General features: G+C 52.8%; 2 protein-coding genes across 4 annotated transcripts; both read right to left on the bottom strand.

Moving 5' to 3' along the window:
* Nucleotides 1-998: 998 nt before the first annotated feature.
* On the bottom strand, nt 999-8,101 carry ARID3C (AT-rich interaction domain 3C). 2 transcript variants are annotated; one of them, XM_069573941.1, is made up of 7 exons: nt 7,778-8,101; nt 5,877-5,949; nt 3,636-3,819; nt 3,202-3,485; nt 2,300-2,482; nt 1,982-2,071; nt 999-1,524 (listed from the first exon to the last, which is right to left on the bottom strand). In XM_069573941.1, exons 1-7 carry the CDS (start codon nt 8,099-8,101, stop codon nt 1,424-1,426), a joined length of 1,239 nt encoding a protein of 412 aa, XP_069430042.1. In that variant the 3' UTR covers nt 999-1,423. The 2 variants fall into 2 exon arrangements, with proteins under 2 accessions (XP_069430042.1, XP_069430043.1); XM_069573942.1 differs by lacking the exon at nt 2,300-2,482.
* A 3,334-nt stretch (nt 8,102-11,435) lies between these two features.
* On the bottom strand, nt 11,436-17,705 carry SIGMAR1 (sigma non-opioid intracellular receptor 1). 2 transcript variants are annotated; one of them, XM_069573940.1, is made up of 4 exons: nt 17,140-17,705; nt 16,807-17,007; nt 16,581-16,673; nt 11,436-11,707 (listed from the first exon to the last, which is right to left on the bottom strand). In XM_069573940.1, the coding sequence occupies exons 1-4, from the start codon at nt 17,288-17,290 to the stop codon at nt 11,655-11,657; spliced, it is 498 nt and encodes a 165-aa protein (XP_069430041.1). In that variant the 5' UTR covers nt 17,291-17,705; the 3' UTR covers nt 11,436-11,654. The 2 variants fall into 2 exon arrangements, with proteins under 2 accessions (XP_069430041.1, XP_069430040.1); XM_069573939.1 differs by lacking the exon at nt 11,436-11,707 and adding an exon at nt 14,614-15,659.
* Between the last annotated feature and the right edge of the window lie 462 nt (nt 17,706-18,167).

Raw genomic sequence — 18,167 nt, 5'->3', positions numbered from 1 at the left:
GAACTTTGCCTCTCTTCTTCCAATTCCAGGGTATCAGACAGATTTCCCCTGCCCTTTCCCCGAGGTTGCACATATAAATATACCCATTATTATAAATTGGTCCATTCCCATAGAATAGTAGGAAGTTCCGTGAGATACTTTTGGAATCTTCTAAGAGACTTTATTTTTTTAGGCTCCAAAATCATTGCAGATGGTGACTGCAGCCAAGAAATTAAAAGACGCTTACTCCTTGGAAGGAAAGTTATGACTAACTCAGATAGCATATTCAAAAGCAGAGACATTACTTTGCCAACAAAGGTCCATCTAGTCAAGGCTATGATTTTTCCAGTAGTCATGTATGGATGTGAGAGTCGGACTGTGAAGAAAGCTGAGCGCTGAAGAATTGATGCTTTTGAACTGTGGAGTTGGAGAAGACTCTTGAGAGTCCCTTGGACTGCAAGGAGATCCAACCAGTCCATTCTAAAGAAGATCAATCCTGGGTGTTCTTTGGAAGGACTGATGCTAACGCTGAAACTCCAGTACTTTGGCCGCCTCATGCGAAGAGTTGACTCATTGGAAAAGACTCTGATGCTGGGAGGGATTGGGGGCAGGAGGAGAAGGGGACAACAGAAGATGAGATGGCTGGATGGCATCGCCGACTCGATGGACATGAATTTGAGTGAACTCCAGCAGTTGGTGATGAACAGGGAGGCCTGGTGTGCTGCGATTCATGGGGTCGCAAAGAGTTGAACACGACTGAGCGACTGAACTGAACTGAAATGAAGGTTCACGCAATTAAGCATCTTGCCCAAGAACACTCAACACTGCACCGATGTGGCAGGATTGGGATTTGAACTCAGGTAGTCTGATTCATGAGACTGAGTTCTCCTATTCATGGCCTTTGCTATTCTGTCTTCCTGAAAACCTCTGGCCCAGCACCGCCTGCGTATACCACATAATTCCTCTTCCTCCCCAACCCATAGATCCAAACAAGAAGGAGAGGAGGCACTGGAGAGGGAGGGATTGCAGCTTTATTATCCAGATATGAACTGAGGGACATCTCCTTTACAACAACCCAACCCATCCCTTCACCTGGCTCCTGAAGAGAAGCAGGTCTGACTTGAAGAGGTGGCATTCTAAAGATGACACTGGCACAGGGGAGCACATGAGGAGATGATGGTAAGAACTCTTTATTATTATCGGGGGAAGAACTCTTTGGTAGATGCTGCTGGAGCTGGCCAGGGAGGAAGTCCCCTCCTTTTGGCAATGAGGTAGATGTAACATCAAAAGAAATCTCTTTGGCTTCAAGTCCATATGGCAGTGGGGGGTGGGGGTGGGTAGTGGTCACCTCCCTGGGCTGGGTCCTAGAATGGGCACGCTGGAAGAATGGGTCTCCTTCCCCCTCAGCAATGGGGTCGGGACTCTCAATTTCAAGTAAGAGTTCTCAGGGTGAGGTGCTGGAAGGGGGCCCTGTCGGGAGTGGGGGTGCAGGGTTGGTTGGGCCCTGGGAAGCTGGTACAGGCTGGCGACGGGCAAAGAGGACACCTAGCAAAGAGATGAGGAATTGGTAGAGGGCAAAGACAAGCAGGAAAAGGTAAGGCAAAGAAATAGAAGAGGGAAACAAAAGTCAGTGTCCTGATTGCTAGAATATCACACACAGAGCCCTGTCACAACCAACGAGGACAAGTCCCTTGAGTCAGTTAAAGACTCTTGTGCCAATATAGATACCCTCCAACATGTAAACAAGAAACATTTACACTGATACACAAGCCCATGATAAGACATCCCATGGTATTCATGCCAGAGAGGTCATGCCTTGGACCCCATGCCATGTAGACACCCCCTTTAATCCAGGTCAGTGTAGCAATCCCCTGAACCCCATGTTACCCATGCAGGTTTGGATATCCCTGAACCTCATGCTAGTAGAGAAAGTCTAAAACCTCCATGCCGGCATAAATACCCCTGACCTCATGCGAACAGAAACAGCCTACAGGACCCATACCAGTGTAGACCACCCCGTTGATCTCTAGGGCCATGTTGATACTGCTGATACCAGTGCCTGCCAGACTGAGAGGCCCATCCAGCTGCTCTTCTGTCCCGGAGGGAGCAGGGAAGTCACATTTTGGGGAATTAGATTTCAGCTATAAGCTCCCCCTTCCATCCCTGTAGACAGCCCCCATCCCACTTCAGCCCCACACCTGTAATCACAGAAGTGTCTACTGAGGGATCTATCTGCCCCACCTCTAATGCCTATTGGGTGATGAGTCTGTCCTCCCTCATTGCACAGGCTAAGCCCTCTCAGCAACAAGTCCCTCCTCACCCCTAAGGGGAACCTTGCCACGGGGCAGGAAACTGGGGGGTGTGCTGTGTCGAGGTAGGTCCATGGGCCCCATCAGCACAGCCCTCTTCTCTGGGGGTTCCTCTGGTGCCACCTTCTCACGTTCAGGTCCAAAGGCCAGGCCCACAGGCAGTGCCAGTCGAGGGGTGGGAATTCTGCTCTCCTCTGGAAAAAAAAAACAGATCATTTAGCTCCCCTGGCCCAAACAACTCTGTCCCTGCATCTAGTTCTCCCCATAGGCCTGGGACCAAGGGAGGTTACCCAAGTTCAAGCACCAAATTCAATCTCCCCTCCCATCCAGTCTCAGCGTAGAGGCTCTGAAGCTGGAGAGCTCAAAAAGGCCAATATACCTGACTAGGTTGGTCCAATCTGGGGGAATTCCCTTGCTTTTTTAAAATTTATGTTTTAATATAAATTTATTTATTTTAATTGGAGGCTAATTACTTTACAATATTGTATTGGTTTTGCCATATATTGCCATGAATCCGCCACGGGTGTACATGTGTTCCCCATCCTGAACTCCCCTCCCTTGCTTTTGATTGTTAAATAATCCAGGGAAAATAGCAGGCAGAAACCACATGCAGACAGAAGCCATCAGTGAACAGGTGTGGAATGAAGCTGCTCTGGATAAAGGACCTTTTCCTGAGCTTCAGCCCCACACCGCGCGGTAACCCATACCCCGGAGCTCCCAACGTTTCACTGATTCCAAACATCACGACACCTAAACCTTAGCATACACCAAACCTTAGTGCCCATCAGTCCTTATTGTCCCCATACTTCGATGCCTCCCAGACCTCAGTGTTCCCATATTTTAATGTTCCCTTTATCTCAGTACCCTTCTAGGTCTCAGAGACCCTCAAAATTCAGCCGCTCTACCCTCACACCTTTCTTAATGGGGCTCGGACTTAGCTGCGCGCAGGCGTGGGCCGGCAGGCCGGAGGCGGGGCCATGAGCAGAGCGTGGGCCGGGGGTGGGCGGGGCGGGCCCGGGCTCGGGGGCGGGGCCAAGAGTGCCCCGGGGTGGCTGCCCAGCCAGGCCGAAGAGCGGGGCTGCGGTGTAAGCCTGACGACGGCCCTCGCGCCGGTTGCTGTCGATGGCAGCCTGGAGCTCCCCAGGGGAGCTGAGCGCCCGCGTCTCGCATTCGTACGGATACAGATACTTCATGTACCTAGGAGCGGACGGGGTGGGGTGGGGTGGGAGGCTGGGCCCAGCTGATCAAGCCACACACCCGGACAAGAACCCTCGGGGGGGCCCCCCCAAGCCCCCGGCCCCCCGCTCCCGCGCCTCGCTCCCACCGCTCGCGCGCGCCTGGCCTCACTGGGTGCGTAGAGTGAAGGCTGCCGACGTGATGGTGGTGGGCAGGCTGAGGCCGCGCGTGACCTCCCGCCACACCTTGCGATTGATGACTTCCACCAGACCGCCCTTGGCCGTCACCAGGCGGAACAGCGCGTACAGGTCCAGCACCTGCTTCGCCATGATGGGCACACGGTTCACGGGTGTCCCTGATGAGGGGTGAGCAGAGAGTCAGGACACTAAGACCCTGTCTGCCGGCATCCTCAGAGAGTGGAGGAATTGGCTGCCTGGACCAGTCTTGGCGAGGCCCTGGCAATGGGGAGGTGGGATTGCAGGCGGAGCCCACAGCCTCCAGAGCCTCCACTGTAGCAGGAAGGATGGGAGGCTAGACTAGGGGGTGGCAAACTCCTTCTGTAAAGGGTCAAACAAATGGTAAATGTTTTAGGCTTTCCAGGCCAGTCTCTTAGAGCTACTCCACTCTGCCATTGCAGGCTGAAAGGATATTTAAAGGAATAGAATATAGAGGGTATTTAAAGGAATGAACGCGGCTCTAGTCCAATAAAACTTTATTATTTACACACTCTTAAATTCAAATTTTGGAGAAGGCAATGGCACCCCACTCCAGTACTCTTGCCTGGAAAATCCCATGGACAGAGGAGCCTGGTGGGCTGCAGTCCATGGGGTCGCTAAGAGTCGGACAGGACTGAGCGACTTCACTTTCACTTTTCACTTTCATGCATTGGAGAAGGAAATGGCAACCCACTCCAGTGTTCTTGCCTGGAGAATCCCAGGGAGGGGGGAGCCTGGTGGGCTGCCGTCTATGGTGTCGCACAGAGTCGGACACGACTGAAGTGACTTAGCAGCAGCAGTAGCAAATTCAAATTTCACACGTCCAGAAAGGTTATTCGTCTTTCAAATTTTCCCCTTATTTAAAAATGTGAAACCCCCTTCTTTTCTCGTGGGCGATTAGCTTTGGCCTCCTGGCTTTAGTTTGCCGCCCCCGGGGGTAGACCATAGGAAGGACTTCCTGATAGTGCTGAAGAGCCAGACTCCTCTAAGTAGCGGCCCCTGAGTGGCTGCAGAGGCCGGGGGATGGTGAACGGAAGAAGCAGCCCCCGCCGCGGCTCGCCGACTCCGCAGTCCCCGCCGCCCCCGCCGGCCGGTCCTGACAAAGGGGCCTGTCTGCGCTGAGCGATGGGCCCCAGTTAATTCCTTACCGATCTCGGCCCCTTCCGCTGCCGCCTTTGGACCCGAACAATTAGCTGCTGTCTGATTAATGGGGGGAAATTATCGGCCCCGCGGGACACCCTCCCCCGCACAGGGAGCACAGTAAGGCAGGGACCTGAGGGAGGCAGAGCTGGGGGGAAGAGGGGGCTGGGATCTGCTCAGACCACACTATCCCACCCAGTGGAGGGGATACCAGGAGGAAGGGGCAGGGAGGAGACATTGGGACCAGAATGACCCAGCCTTCCTGGGGAGCAAAAGGCCCTGGAGCCCCACTGAAGGTCCCTGGTTGGGAAGGGACTTGCGCGGGGTGCTGGCCTGGCCCTGGGGTGGGGGCCTGAGGGACTTAGGCCGCCAGCTGCACTAAGGGGGTGGGGGTGGGGGCCAGTGCAGCCAGTTAATTAGCGGCTTATCAGGCCGCTCTAGGAGTGAGTTAATTAGCTTTGTAGAGAGAGATAATGAGTCAGTCTTCTGGACCCATGAATCTGGGGAGAAGCTGAAGTGATGAACTGCCGCCCACCCTGATCCCTTCATGGACCCTTGTTGCATTCACTTCTGGCTCTGAGATTTCTGGAAAGGAATTCCTTCTCCTCCACAGCACCCCCTACCCCTCAAGAAGACCTTCCTTGGGTCTAATTCCAGTCCTTCCTGCTGCAAAACACATTGTATGTTTCCTGCCTGAAGCAAGGGGAAACTGAGGAGAGACAAGGCTGGAGGAAGGGCCAGGGAAGAGAACCAAGGCATTTCCAGTACCCCAATTCTGGAAACCCCCACACCCCAGGCCAGCCCCCTACCACTTCACCCTCCCACCCTCCCAATTGATCCCACACTCATTAACCTGCCAGCGGGCTGCCCACTAATTAATCCCTGGGTGGAGAAGGGGGGCAGGGTCAGAGGTTAAAGATGCTATTGAGGACCCAAAGGATAAGTGCTGCCAAGCCCAGATCTCTGCAAAGAGGACCCAAACTGAGGATTAAACCCTGGGGTTTCCCTTCCTTGAACCTGGTACGTGAGCGTCCCTCCCTTACATCAACCCACTCACCCCTCTTCTGCATGAAGCTAAACAGGTCATCCAGAAATTCTTTCCTCTTGGGGTCTGCATCGAGCTCGTACAGCTGGGGAAAAACAGGTCATTTCCCAGCTATCCACCCCCCCACACACACTGGGACCCCCTTCAACTCCAACCCCTGGATAAAGGACCCCAGCTGAAGGGGCAAGGAGGTTCTGAAACATAGACTTCCTGAGAAAGCATTGAGCTCTTTGCCCTGGGGGCAGGTAGGGACATTTCCCCCCACCCCTGATATATACAGACACCTTCTACTGGCTAGTAGTGCTGTGCCCTGGGCAGTTAACACCACCCACCTAGGGAGTAAGGGAAGAGAAAGCTGCAGATGTTCTGCCTGCCTTCCAGAGCCCCAGGGAGGAAGTCAGGCTGGTGCTGTGTTCTACATTGAGGAAATTGACAGATATGGCTGAGTCACTCATTCACTGATTCATTTGTGCTAGGATTTCTTGCTGCTCACACATCTGTGTGCCAGGACTGGGGTTGAGGGGCAGAGATGCCTCTAACCTATCCCTCTGGCAGGGTGGATGCTCAGGAAAGCTGGATTGAAACCTAGGGCCTCTCAGCCCACATTCTGGTCTGATCTCCTTCCAAGAACAGTTTCCTCTACTTCAGAAGCTGCCACAAAGCCAATGGCTCTGGACCACCCAAGACCTGTAGGGTGAGGACTTGAAAGGCCAAGGATCCTCCCACCCCTTCTCAGTCACCTACTTCCAATATCAGCTCTCAAATACCCCAAGGAGGGACAATCCCTAAGTTAACAGTGTCTTTTACCCAAGTAACAATCCCTGAGAAACACCGACAGGTAACACTCCATCCCCTAATAGGAACTCTCAGAGTAAAAAAATACCCATGAGTAACAAACCCCAGAGATGCACCTTTAGATCTACACTCCCACAAGAACTGAGCCCTAAGTCTTAGATGGATACCTGCAAATAACACGCGTGCTTTCCAAGTAATAAGCCTCTGAATTACACCTAGGAGAAATAGTCACTAGAGCCACATCTCCAGAGTAACAGAGCCCTGAGAAACAGTCCAAGTTTTACACAAAAGCCACAGAATCTAACCACAGATTAACACTTCGGGAAAATACCCCAAACCAACACCCTATGAGTAACACCACCAGAATAGCACACCTAGAATCAGTGCCCTGCATAACACCTTCTAATGACAGCCTAGAGTAGTGCCTTAGAATAACATCCAGATGGGTTCAGAGGGGATGAAGAGCCTCAAATTAAGGCCCTGTGAGTAAGGTCCTGTCATTCCCAGCTGCCCAGGGGCCCTTCAGTCCCACTGTGACTATAGCGGTCATCATGGGCTGGCAACTGTCACCCCATAGGACTCAGGCCAGGAAGAGGATTTGGATGGGGAGAAGGCAATAAGAAAGAGACGAGGTGGATATCAGCTTGCCAATGGAGTGGCGACCTCCACTCCACTTTTAAAGCCAGAGGAAGGCATCCCAGGACACCTCGAATGGTCCCTGGACTCTGACCTTGTGACTTGGTGTGGAGAAGGTGGCATAGTGCTGGCACTGGAATCCCCAGTTCCCAGATCCCCCTTCCTCAGAATTCTTGAAGATTCCTACACCCCTCCCACTTGCCCTTCCAGCCTCAACAACAAGTGCCTTCAGTCTGTCGGCCTCCATTTTTCTGGGTGTCTCCTGCACCTCGTGGTGTGTGCCTTCTTTCCGTCTCTCCGGCGTGTCTGTCTCTCCCTCCCTGTCACTGTCTCTTCCTGTCTCCCCACTGTCTCTCTTCAGGTCTCTATCTCTGTCCTTCCATCCTGCAGAGCGCAGTGGGGGTGGGGGTGCTATTAATCCCCTTGCTCTGTTTTGCCCAAAGAGTAGGAAGGGGGAGGGCCTGACATTGAGAGGGTCCTACCTGCTTGAACTGCTCCTCGTAGGTCCACTCGTGGGGATGAGGTCCAGGGGGCTGGCTGGAAGGTGAGCTGCTGCCCCGGGTCCCTGGCCGGCTCTCCTTGGCTGCCTCATCCTCTGCTCCAGCTTCTTCTTCCTCCTCATCTTGGCCATCCTCTTCTTCCTCAGCTCCAACCTCCCCCAACCCCCTCTCAGGGGCCTCCAGGGTGTGGGATCCAGGAAAGGAAGGCCCTGGTGGTGCTGGTGGTGGTGGTGGTGGGTGTGGAGGGGCCAATGGCCCCACCCCCTGGGCCAGCCTGGCTGCCTGCTGCCTCTGCAGGGCTTCCATGACAGCTTCCAGGCGCAGTCCCCCCACGGGTGGAGGGGCTGGCACCAGGCGGGGCCCTGAGGAAAGGGCTGCCTGTGGGGGAGGGAATGATGGGTGTTGGATCCAACCAAGGGGAGGTGGTCATGGATTCAGGGAAGCACCAGTGGGGGCATGAGGAAAAAGTCAGAAAGATCGCTTTCTCAGAAATCCACTGAGGGGTAAAAAGAGCAGGACAGGGACTGGGCCCAGAGAGACAGACACGGACATTGACAGAGCACAGGTAGAGACTGAGCAGATCAAAGAGGGTGACAAGGACCAAGAAACAGAGAGAAATGGAGGGGAGAGAGAGAATGACAGGGAGATGTGAGGACAGAAATGGAGATGGGCCGGAGAGATGGGGAGAGATGAGAGACTGAGAGGGACCAAGGTGGAGAGAGGCAGAGACAGAGATGGGGAGAGATGAGATTAATAGAGACATCAGAGAGAGACTGGGCAGATAGGAGCTAGAGGAGCAAGAGATAAAAATCAAAGACCTGAGTGACAGGCTGTCCAGGGAGAGTCACAGAGAGACAGAGGCAGACAAATAGTAAGACCAGGGGAGAGAGGGACCGGAGAGGACTGCAGCAGGAGGCAGAGACGGAAGAAAGAGATTAGACAGAGACAGGGCAAAACAGTTAATAGACAGCGGGGCAGAGACAGGGACAGGGGGAAAGACGGAGCCGAGGCAGAGAGGCTGAGGACCAGACCCGAGGAGGAGCGGGAACAGAGGACCCCCGGAACAGACCCCGGGACGGGGCCAGGACGCCGGGATCTCGCTGCCAGCTGCCACACTCACCAGCCTGGCGCGGCCCGCTGCCCCCGTAGTCTCCACGGCGCTCCCTCCGTTCAGGCCGCCTCTCGGGCGGCCCCTGTCGCGGCTCGGTTCCCTGCGCAGAGTCCCCTGCCGTGCGCTCCAGCCGCCGCGCGCCCCTCCGGCCTCCGTGCGCTCACTCGCTGCTCTGCTGGCGGCGGCCGCGAGGGCGGGACCCGAGCGGGGCAGGGCGGGCGGGGAGGCAGGGGGAGGCCCCGGGAGCGGGGTGGGGGGGGGGGCTCTGCGGCTTCCCCAACAGGTGTCTCCCACCCTCCACACAGCCAGATTCGGGGAGGATAGGGCGCTGGAGAGCTTCTTGGGATCGTGCAAAGGAGAGTGAGGCGTCTCCCATCACTAAACTCCGGTCCGGGGTCCTTCCCCGGCCGCACACGTCCGGGGTAGGGGCCCCACACCAGTCCTCCGTGCCCGGCATCCTAACAACAACATTCGTGTTCACACACCAACACACTCTGTCCCGAGTTCAAGGCACAGCGCCGCCGTGTCTCACACACTTGCCTACAGGAATGCTGTGGCGCCAATGCCTAGACTGGCCGTGATCAGAAGGGGAATCACTGCAGGGTTCTGGGGTGAACGTGCAGGGCCTGGACAGAGCAAAAACTTCCCCTTGCCCTGCTTAGGTGCTGGCCCCAGCTGTAGGCACGCTACAGCTTGCACCATACTCACATATGGTGAACTCACTTCTGCACTCACACACTCAGAGGTCTCTGAGCTGATTGCACACCAACATCAGGGCACACATACCACCTGCAGGTACAAAGCTACACCGCGTTTAGCTCTTTTGACGTTCTATTATGGAAAATGTCAACATATTCCCCAGAAGAGTGACTAGAATAATGAGTCTCTGGCACTCCTCATGAATTTCAACAGTGATCAGATTTTGCCCATTTTTCCAGACACCCTCTACCCATGTTTGCGTAACTATTTCCAACTGCTCCAGGCTCACCCCGCCCCCAGTTATCCTCCAGATGAGGAGATGCCATTCCTTAGCAGCCTGGACCCCACTCTTAAGCACCCTCATACATTCCACAGTTTCTTCCTATGCCCAAGGAAATTGACCTACTAAAAGCACCGAGGGTCACCCAGAGGTGATGCCAAGTGCGTGAGTGAACATCAGGCCTCTGTAGGAGTGATAGCTGGCATGGTTGTGAAACTCTGCTGTGTCAAACACAGCACTTGGCACCTGATGTCATTCATACTCACTGAGATAAACTGTGCCAGGGCCAAGATTCCTCTAGGAGGCAGAAATTCAGGGGTGAGTTTTACCGTCTTCTTCCTCATCCACCCTCTCCCAATCAGTCTGTTCCTCTCAGACACAGGTTGCCCAAAGGTAGGAACTGGCTTGAGGGAATTCCAGTTCTGAGGGTTTGGAGATTGCTTTGGAGGGGATGGAGAGGGATAAGGGGCTGGGACGCTACTCGCCAAGGAAAAGAATCAAGTGGGGCTTCAAGAACAGTGGGGCTTCCCTTGTTGCTCAGTGGTAAAGAATCTGTCTGCTGTTGCAGGAGACATGGTTTGATCACTGATCCGGGAAGATCCCACATGCCACACCACAACTATTGAGCCTGTGCTCTAGAGCCTGGGAGTCACAATTCATGAGCCCACGTGCCACAAGAACTGAAGCCCGAGTGCCCAAAGCTTGTGCTACGCAACAAGAGAAGCCACTGCAATGAGAAGCCCTCGAACCACAACTTGAGAGTAATCCCAGCCCACGACTAGAGAAAAGCCTGCGCAGAAACAAAGACCATGCACAGCCAAAAATAAATAAAATTATGTTTTTTAAAAAGAAGTATAGTAAATTCACGTTTGGGTCTAGGCTGCTGCTGCTGCTGCTGCGTCGCTTCAGTCGTGTCTGACTCTGTGCGACCCCATAGACAGCAGCCCACCAGGCTCCCCCGTCCCTGGGATTCTCCAGGCAAGAATACTGGAGTGGGCTCCCATTTCCTTCTCCAATGCATGAAAGTGAAAAGTGAAAGTGAAGTCGCTCAGTCCTGTCCGACCCTTAGCTACCCCATGGACTGCAGCCTACCAGGCTCCTCCGTCCATGGGAGTTTCCAGGCAAGAGTACTGGAGTGGGTTGCCATTGCCTTCTCTGGATGGGTCTAGGCTAGGAAGGCACAACGGGGAAGAGCAGAGGAGAAGGAATAAGCTGACTGGACCCTGGTTTCTCTTTCTCTCTCTCCATCTGCGAAGAAGAAAGGCATTTTATACCCGTATATAGCCCCGCTCTGAGCCTGTACCTCACAGGTAGATAGATCTAAACCTCCATTCATCCAACACATACTTATGGAGCACCTACGTTATGCAAGGCACTGTTGGACACAGGAGTAAATATAACAAAGTCCCTATTATAGTGGCATAATTCCAGTGGGAGAAATATATAGTGTGTATAATAAGCAAAATGGAGACAAATAAATCTGGGTTGAGGGAATAGAAAAGGAATAGTGTATTAGTTACCTATTACTGTGCAACAAATTACATTCAAACTTAGCAGCTTGAAACAGCATTTATTTTTTCACTATTTTGTGAATCAGGAATTCGAGAGTGGCTTAGCTGAGGGGTGCTGACTGTTTTTCATGAGGTTGTAGTCAAGATGTTGGCTGCAGTGATTTGAAGGTTTGGCTGGGACTGGAGGATCCACTTTGCTCGCATGGCTGTTGGCAAGAGGCTGTTCTCCCCAGCTGGGCCGCTCCATAAGAGAGGACCTCATGTCCGAGTGTCCTCCCAACCTGGCAGCTGGTTTCCTCCAGAGAGAGTGACTAAAGAGGGAAGAGAGCTTTTTATAGCCTAGTTTTAGAAGTCACACACTGTCACTTATGCCATATGTTATTTGTTAAAAGTACATAACTAAGTCCAGCCTACACTTAAGGGGAAGAGAATTAGGCTTCACTTCTTAAAAGGAAGAGTATCAAAAATTTACTATTTGAAAACCAACACAGAAGGGCTGATATTACCCAATGTTAAGGGAAGGACTCACTGAGCAGGAATTGAAGGAGGGGAGGAAAGGCCATCCAGATACTTAGGGAAGAGCCTTGCAGTCAGAACAGCAGGTGCAAATATCCTGAAGTAGAAGTTTGATGTATTGGAAGAAAAGCAAGGCCACTGATCTAGAACACAGTGGCCAAGGTGACCAGTTGGATGTTTGGTCAGAGGTAACATGGACCTTTGAGTAAGTTCTTGGAGGCAGTGAAGGACTGGATGAGATGGGAAGCCATTGAAAATGGCTGAGCAAAGAGTGAAAGTCTGACTCTGGTTGTTGAGTCTGACTCTGACCTTCCACGATGGATGTAAGCATGAGGCTCAGTTAGGAGGCCATTGCGGTAATCCAGGCAAGAGATGATGATGGCTTGTATCAGGGTGGTAACAGTGGAGGTGGCAAGGAGTGGTAAGATGATAAATATGTTTTGAAGATAAATCTGACAGGATCTGTTGATGTCTTGAATGTAGAATGTGAGAGAATGAAAGGTATCCAAGATGACTCCAAGGTGTTTGGCCAAAGCACCTGGGTAAGTAGAGGTGCTCTTAACTGAGGCCATAAAGACCGCAGGAGGTGCAGGATTGGGAGAGAAATCAGTTTGTGTTGAACATTTTGAGATGCCAATTAGATGACCAAGTGAAGGGGTCAAGTGAAGATAAAAGTAATCCGCTATCTGAATCTGGAGCTCAGAGGAGACCAAAAATGACTCATCAAGACACACAGATGGTCCTCAAGTTCCAACCAGTGTTGCAAATGGCAAGGTTTCCTTCTTTTTCATGGCTGAATAATATTCCCTATAGGTATATACCACATTTTCTTTATCTATTCATTTTTGAGAGTATTATGTGAAATGAAATAATCAGATAAAGACAAATGTTATACATTCTCACTTAAATGCAGACTCTAAAAAAACAAAAAACTGAACTCATAGAAACAGAGAACAGATTGGTGGTTGCCAGAGGTTAGGGGTAACGTGGGGGCAGGGGAGAAATGAGAGTTGTCAAAAGGTAAACTTCCAGTTATAAGATAAGTAAGTCCTGGGGATGTAATGTACAACATACTGACTATAGTCAACAAGATTATATGGCATATTTGAAAGTTGCTTAGAGAGTAGATCCTGAAACCTCTCATTAAAAGAAAAAAATTATGACTGTGTGGTGATGAATGTCAACTTGTGGTAATCATTTCATAATATAGACATTTATCAAATTATTACATTGTATACCTTAAAATTAATAAAACCTTGCATATCAATTGTATCTCAGTATAGCTGGTTTATAGGCATATAGGTGGTACTTATTTATTTATGGTTGTCCCGTGTGGCTTGTGGGATCTTAGTTTCCTGACCTAGGATTGAACCCAGACCCCAGCAGTGGAAGCCTCAAGTCCTAACCACTGGATTGCTAGGGGATTCCTTAGATGGTATTTAAAGACATGAAATGGTTGCAATCACCTCAGAGCAGTATAGACCTGGGAAGTCAGAGGTTGAGGAAATAAGCAAGATCTAGGAAAGGAGGCAAAGAAGGAAGAGTAGTGTCCTCTGAGCGACATGAGCATTTTAAGATTGTGTCAAGTTAAAGTGAGAAGAAATAACCACTGGACGTTGCAGCAGAGATGAGGAGGAGCCTCGGAGCTCAGTCCTCTGTGAAAGAAAGAAATGACACAGGGAGCTGGGGCGTCCCTAATAGGTGTGGGCTCTAAGCCTAGAGGCAAAGGCGGGTTTCCTAGTGAGAGAAATTCTGAGGCTTGACTTTGCAACCTGTGATCAAATGGAGAGGCTGCAGCCAGGGCGTCATGGCCGACACGGTGGTGGTGGACTCTCAGGAGGCATTCTTGCCTGGGCCTCACATTCATTCTGTGTGACCAATTTAGACTTTTGATGTTCTCAGTGGTTATATATGTAGTCTTTTGTACTTTTGTTCATTAGAATGTCATATTTTTAGAATAAGACATTTTTTATAACCATGTTTCTTCCATTTTAAATATATTAGAGTGTGAAGAAGTGAGGCCTGAGCCTTGCTCAACCTCAGAGCAAGGTAGGAGGGTGAGGCAAGTGCAGGGCCCGTGGGAGTGTGCACTTCAGGCAACTCTCTGATCTCATCCTAGTCCCAGCCGTCACTACCTCAGACATCACCAGATAGTGTGCCTGCTGCCCACTCCTGGGAGCCTCCAACGAAGCAAGGGGATCCTGGAAAAAGCAGACTGGAGAGGAGGAACTCTTGCTCTGGGTGGAGGTGAACATGCTACCCTGGAAACCTAGTACAAAGCAGATGGAGAATGACGCTGCCTTACAGCTCAAAAGTGGCTGCACACTGCCACCCGGTGGTCATTCAGGGTAGGAATCCCAGGACTGTTCCCAGAACAGCACTAGCAGAGCTAAGACCAAGACACCAAGAGGAAGATACACACCTCAGTTAGCCTTGAATTTCTTAAACTGTGGCATTCAAACTTGGTGGGCAGAAACTTATTAAACATGCTGATCTCAAGGCCTCAACCCAGAACTGATCTCTGGGGATTGGGCACAATAATCCATAGAGTCAGTGAGCCTGCAGCTGATTCCTGGGAACACTTTAAGTATTGAGTAAAAAGCCGCTGTCATATAAACTGAATCACACAGTGAGGGAGAGACCTTCTTGAGGCCTCCAAGAGTTAGAGGTTTTCCTGCTGCTCAGACACAAAAAGAAATGAAACTGTTCAACAGGTCTTTATTAACAGAGATAGACAGATGGACAAAGAATGCAGCAAGGGCAGTGTCCAAAAGCTGTGATGGGTGTGTGTGCAGAAAAGGCTTTCTCTAGGCCAGCGACAGCCCCTTGGACCTGGGCCCACCTGTCCAGGTACTCGTCCCAGCAGTGGGCCCTGGGCTGAGGCCAGCTTCCCCATCATACCCTGGAGGGAGGTGTGACCTCAGCATTTTCCATTCTCCTGGTTCTCCAAAGGGTAGGGGACAGACCATGAGGGTACTTGCATAGCAGGGGAACAAAAAGGGGTAAGGCATATGGTGAGGATGGGAGATGAAGGGGAAGGGAATCATAGCTGCAGGTGAAGGGAGCCTCCAAAGGCAGCCCCTCTTCTCCCCTATCCCCCCTAAGCAATGGCTGCTGGGCTGCAGGTTCAGACCCAGGCAGTTTGAAATAGCCACCCCCATCCCTAACTCCAGAGCTCTGACTAGGGGCAGAGAGATTCTGGAGAGGCCTGAGTTAGTGAGTCGAGCTTGTGGGATGTGTGTTGGAACATGCCTGGCTCCCTTGGTACACGTGGGGCTCCCTCTCTGGATGGGTGTGAATGCTGCCATACACACAGGATTCAGTATCTGAATGTGTGTCTCATGTATTCCCATGACTCTCTATGTTTGGTTGTATAAGCATGTATGTGTCTGCTCATACATCAGGAACTCAGTATCTGCGTGTGGTATGTTCCTGTCTGTTCACATGGGCTCCAGCAAGTGGATGTGTGCGGGCCCGCCCGCTCCTGTCCATCCACAGGTCCTCCTTCAGGCCTGGCTGGTCAGGCGTCCTGGCCAAAGAGGTAGGTGGTGAGTTCCAGCCGAAGGCCCCGGGCATAGGCTCGAAGAGTGTAGAAGAGGGTGAGGAAGTCCTGGGTGCTGAAGACAGTGTCAGCCAGTGCGAAGCCCAGGGTAGAGGGGATGACACCCCGGCCATACTCCACCATCCATGTGTTTGGCCCCCACTCCACAGCCGTTGCCTCACCAGGCCCGTGCACCACTGTCTCCCCTGGGGGGACAGGGAGCAACCACCTGAGGATCCGGGCCCTGCCCTCCCCTTCCATGGCCACCCCCACCCCTGGCCTATAGGCTCTCTAGGGGTAGGGAATGGACAGGCAACTTCAGGAAAGGAAAAGCTTTACCTCACTGGTTTGGTTAGGTAAGGGGCTAAGGTGGCCACTCCTGAACTTTCCGTTGTGGTATCACCTGGCTCATGTCCTCTAGTGGGGGAAATCTCACTTGGCCCCGCACCACTGTCTGGGAGCCATGGAAGTCTGCATTCCCAAGCCTCACTCATGTCAAGCAGAAGTTTAGCTAAACTTGGGCTGGGCCTATTAGATAGGGTGAGATGAATATGAAACTTGCTAGGCTTTCTGAGAAATGTAGCTGTTCAATTACAATACCTGCCACACTTGGTGGTTTTTTTTTTTTTTTTTGCTGTGCTGTGCAGTATGCAGGATCTTAGTTCCCTGACAAGGGATCTGACCCATGCCCCCTGCACTGGGAGTGCAGTTGTAACCACTGGACTGTCAGGGAAATCTCATGCCTGCCATGCTTGTAACATTCAACACCAAAGTTACTCAGCAGTCCAAATGCTTCATTATACAAAAAAGGGGAGACAACTGTCTGCCTTGTCTTGGGGCATGACAGCATTTCTGATTACCCAACTGACTCCAGTAACTGCTGGGAATACTGGATGATTAAAAATCAGACATGGTTAACAGGAGGTTATGTTTCCACTTGGACAGGGGAAAAGTCACAGAAACCCTCAACACTGCCTCACCAACCACCTGTGGCTTACCTGGAGGGCAAAGGAACTAGGTGGAGGGCCCCTCAATGCACCCCCTTTTCCATGGCATCGCTCCTTCCCCCAACTACAGGTACCCAAGAATGAAAAGACCCACCTCTCTGACAAAGTCACCCTACCCACCTGGGTAGAAGACCTCACTTTTAGTAGTACCCTCTCTCCACTGGTGGAAGGTGCCAGAGATGATGGTATCCGAGATCTCAGCCCAGTAGCGCCCTGAGGAACAATCAAATGGACACTGAGTACCAGGGTATCCGTAGCATCCTACGGCTTGGCCAAACGGCAGAAAGGAGGGCATGGGCCTTAGTACAGCCCCAGCCTCCCAGTCCGGCCCGCTGCCAGCACTGACCCGAGTGGCCGCTAGAGCCCAGAGCGGTGCCGAAGAGCAGCACGTACTCGGACAGGGAGGCGTGCAGAAGGCACATGGCGCCCATCCAGCCTCCCGCGTTCACGAACACCCACTGCAGGTCCTCGTCGGGCAGCACGTGGCCCGGGTGCAGCCGCCGCAGCTCCACGATCAGCCGAGAGAAGGCCAGCTCGTGGTCCAGCCCTGGCGGGGGTAGAGGAACAAGAGTCAGGGCCAGCACCGGTCCGGAACTGGGAAACGGTGCCCCCGGAACCTCCAGCTCGGCCCGGCCCGCCCCAACCCCGTGGTCCTCCACCCGTTCACCCGCCGGCTCACCCGCGTACTGCCGAGCCAGCTGCGCTATCTCTTCGTGCTGGAAGACGAAGCTCTGAGTGCCCAGCCAGAGCCGGACCACCTGGGCTAGCACAGCCGCGACCGCCAGGAGCAGCGCGGCCCACGCCCACCGCCGGCCCACGGCCCAGCACATCCCGGTGGGTGGCCTGGCACAGTGCAGCGCTAGAGGGTGCCGAGGCGGGAGGCTGTGACTCTCACTGCCTCCGAGTCTGCGGCGCGCGGTCCACTACCCGTTCCCCCGCCACCGCCGTGGTACGGCTTGCCCTGGCCAATCGGAACTGCCAGGGCGCCGGGGCACCGCCTCTCGGGTTGAACCATTATCTCTCCGGGAGCGGGGAGCCGGGAGCTCCGAGGGGGCGGGGAGCCGCCGCACGCGTCAGGCGAGGGGGCGGGGCCAAGCCCTCGGAGCTGCCGGCCTTTGGGCCTCTAGGCGGGGTCTCTCCTACTGCCGTCCTGCTGCCGTCCTACTTGCGGTAGGACAGGATGGCGGTGAAACGCAGAAGGGACTGGCCCTCCTGCGCTCACTGACTGGTGAAGCAGGTGAACCCGGAAGCAGAGCCTTCCGGGACTTGTGATGGTAAATGCCCGCCTGTGTTAGCACAGATGGTGGGAAGGAGGCTGTTCAACTTGGGAACGTGTTCAAGGCTTTTGGAGGCGGTGACAGTGTCTTTAAGAGAGATGGGAAGGGCATTGCAGTGAGCCAGTGAGACCTTCTCCAGGAGCAAAGGCATGGAGGAGAGACACAGCGTGGGGTTTTCCGGGGGCCGACAGTTCTTTATTCAGAAGCACAAAATGTGAGAGGAGGGCCTTGTAAACCAACTGAAGGTTATCAGCCGCGGGAGAGTGATAAAGAGAAGCAGAAGCAGCAGAAAAAAGGCAGCATAGTGCGGTGATAAGAAAGACTGACTGGATTAAAAACCTGGCCTCTGCCACCTACTAGTTGTGTGATCTTGGACAAGTTGTTTAAACTCTTTGTAACTCAATTTTCTCATCTGTAAAATGGGATGAAT

Source organism: Ovis canadensis, chromosome 2 (assembly GCF_042477335.2).
Source record: "Ovis canadensis isolate MfBH-ARS-UI-01 breed Bighorn chromosome 2, ARS-UI_OviCan_v2, whole genome shotgun sequence".
Taxonomy (NCBI): domain Eukaryota; kingdom Metazoa; phylum Chordata; class Mammalia; order Artiodactyla; family Bovidae; genus Ovis; species Ovis canadensis.
Note: the sequence above shows the minus strand (reverse complement) of the source record. Positions and strands in the feature narration are given on the sequence as shown.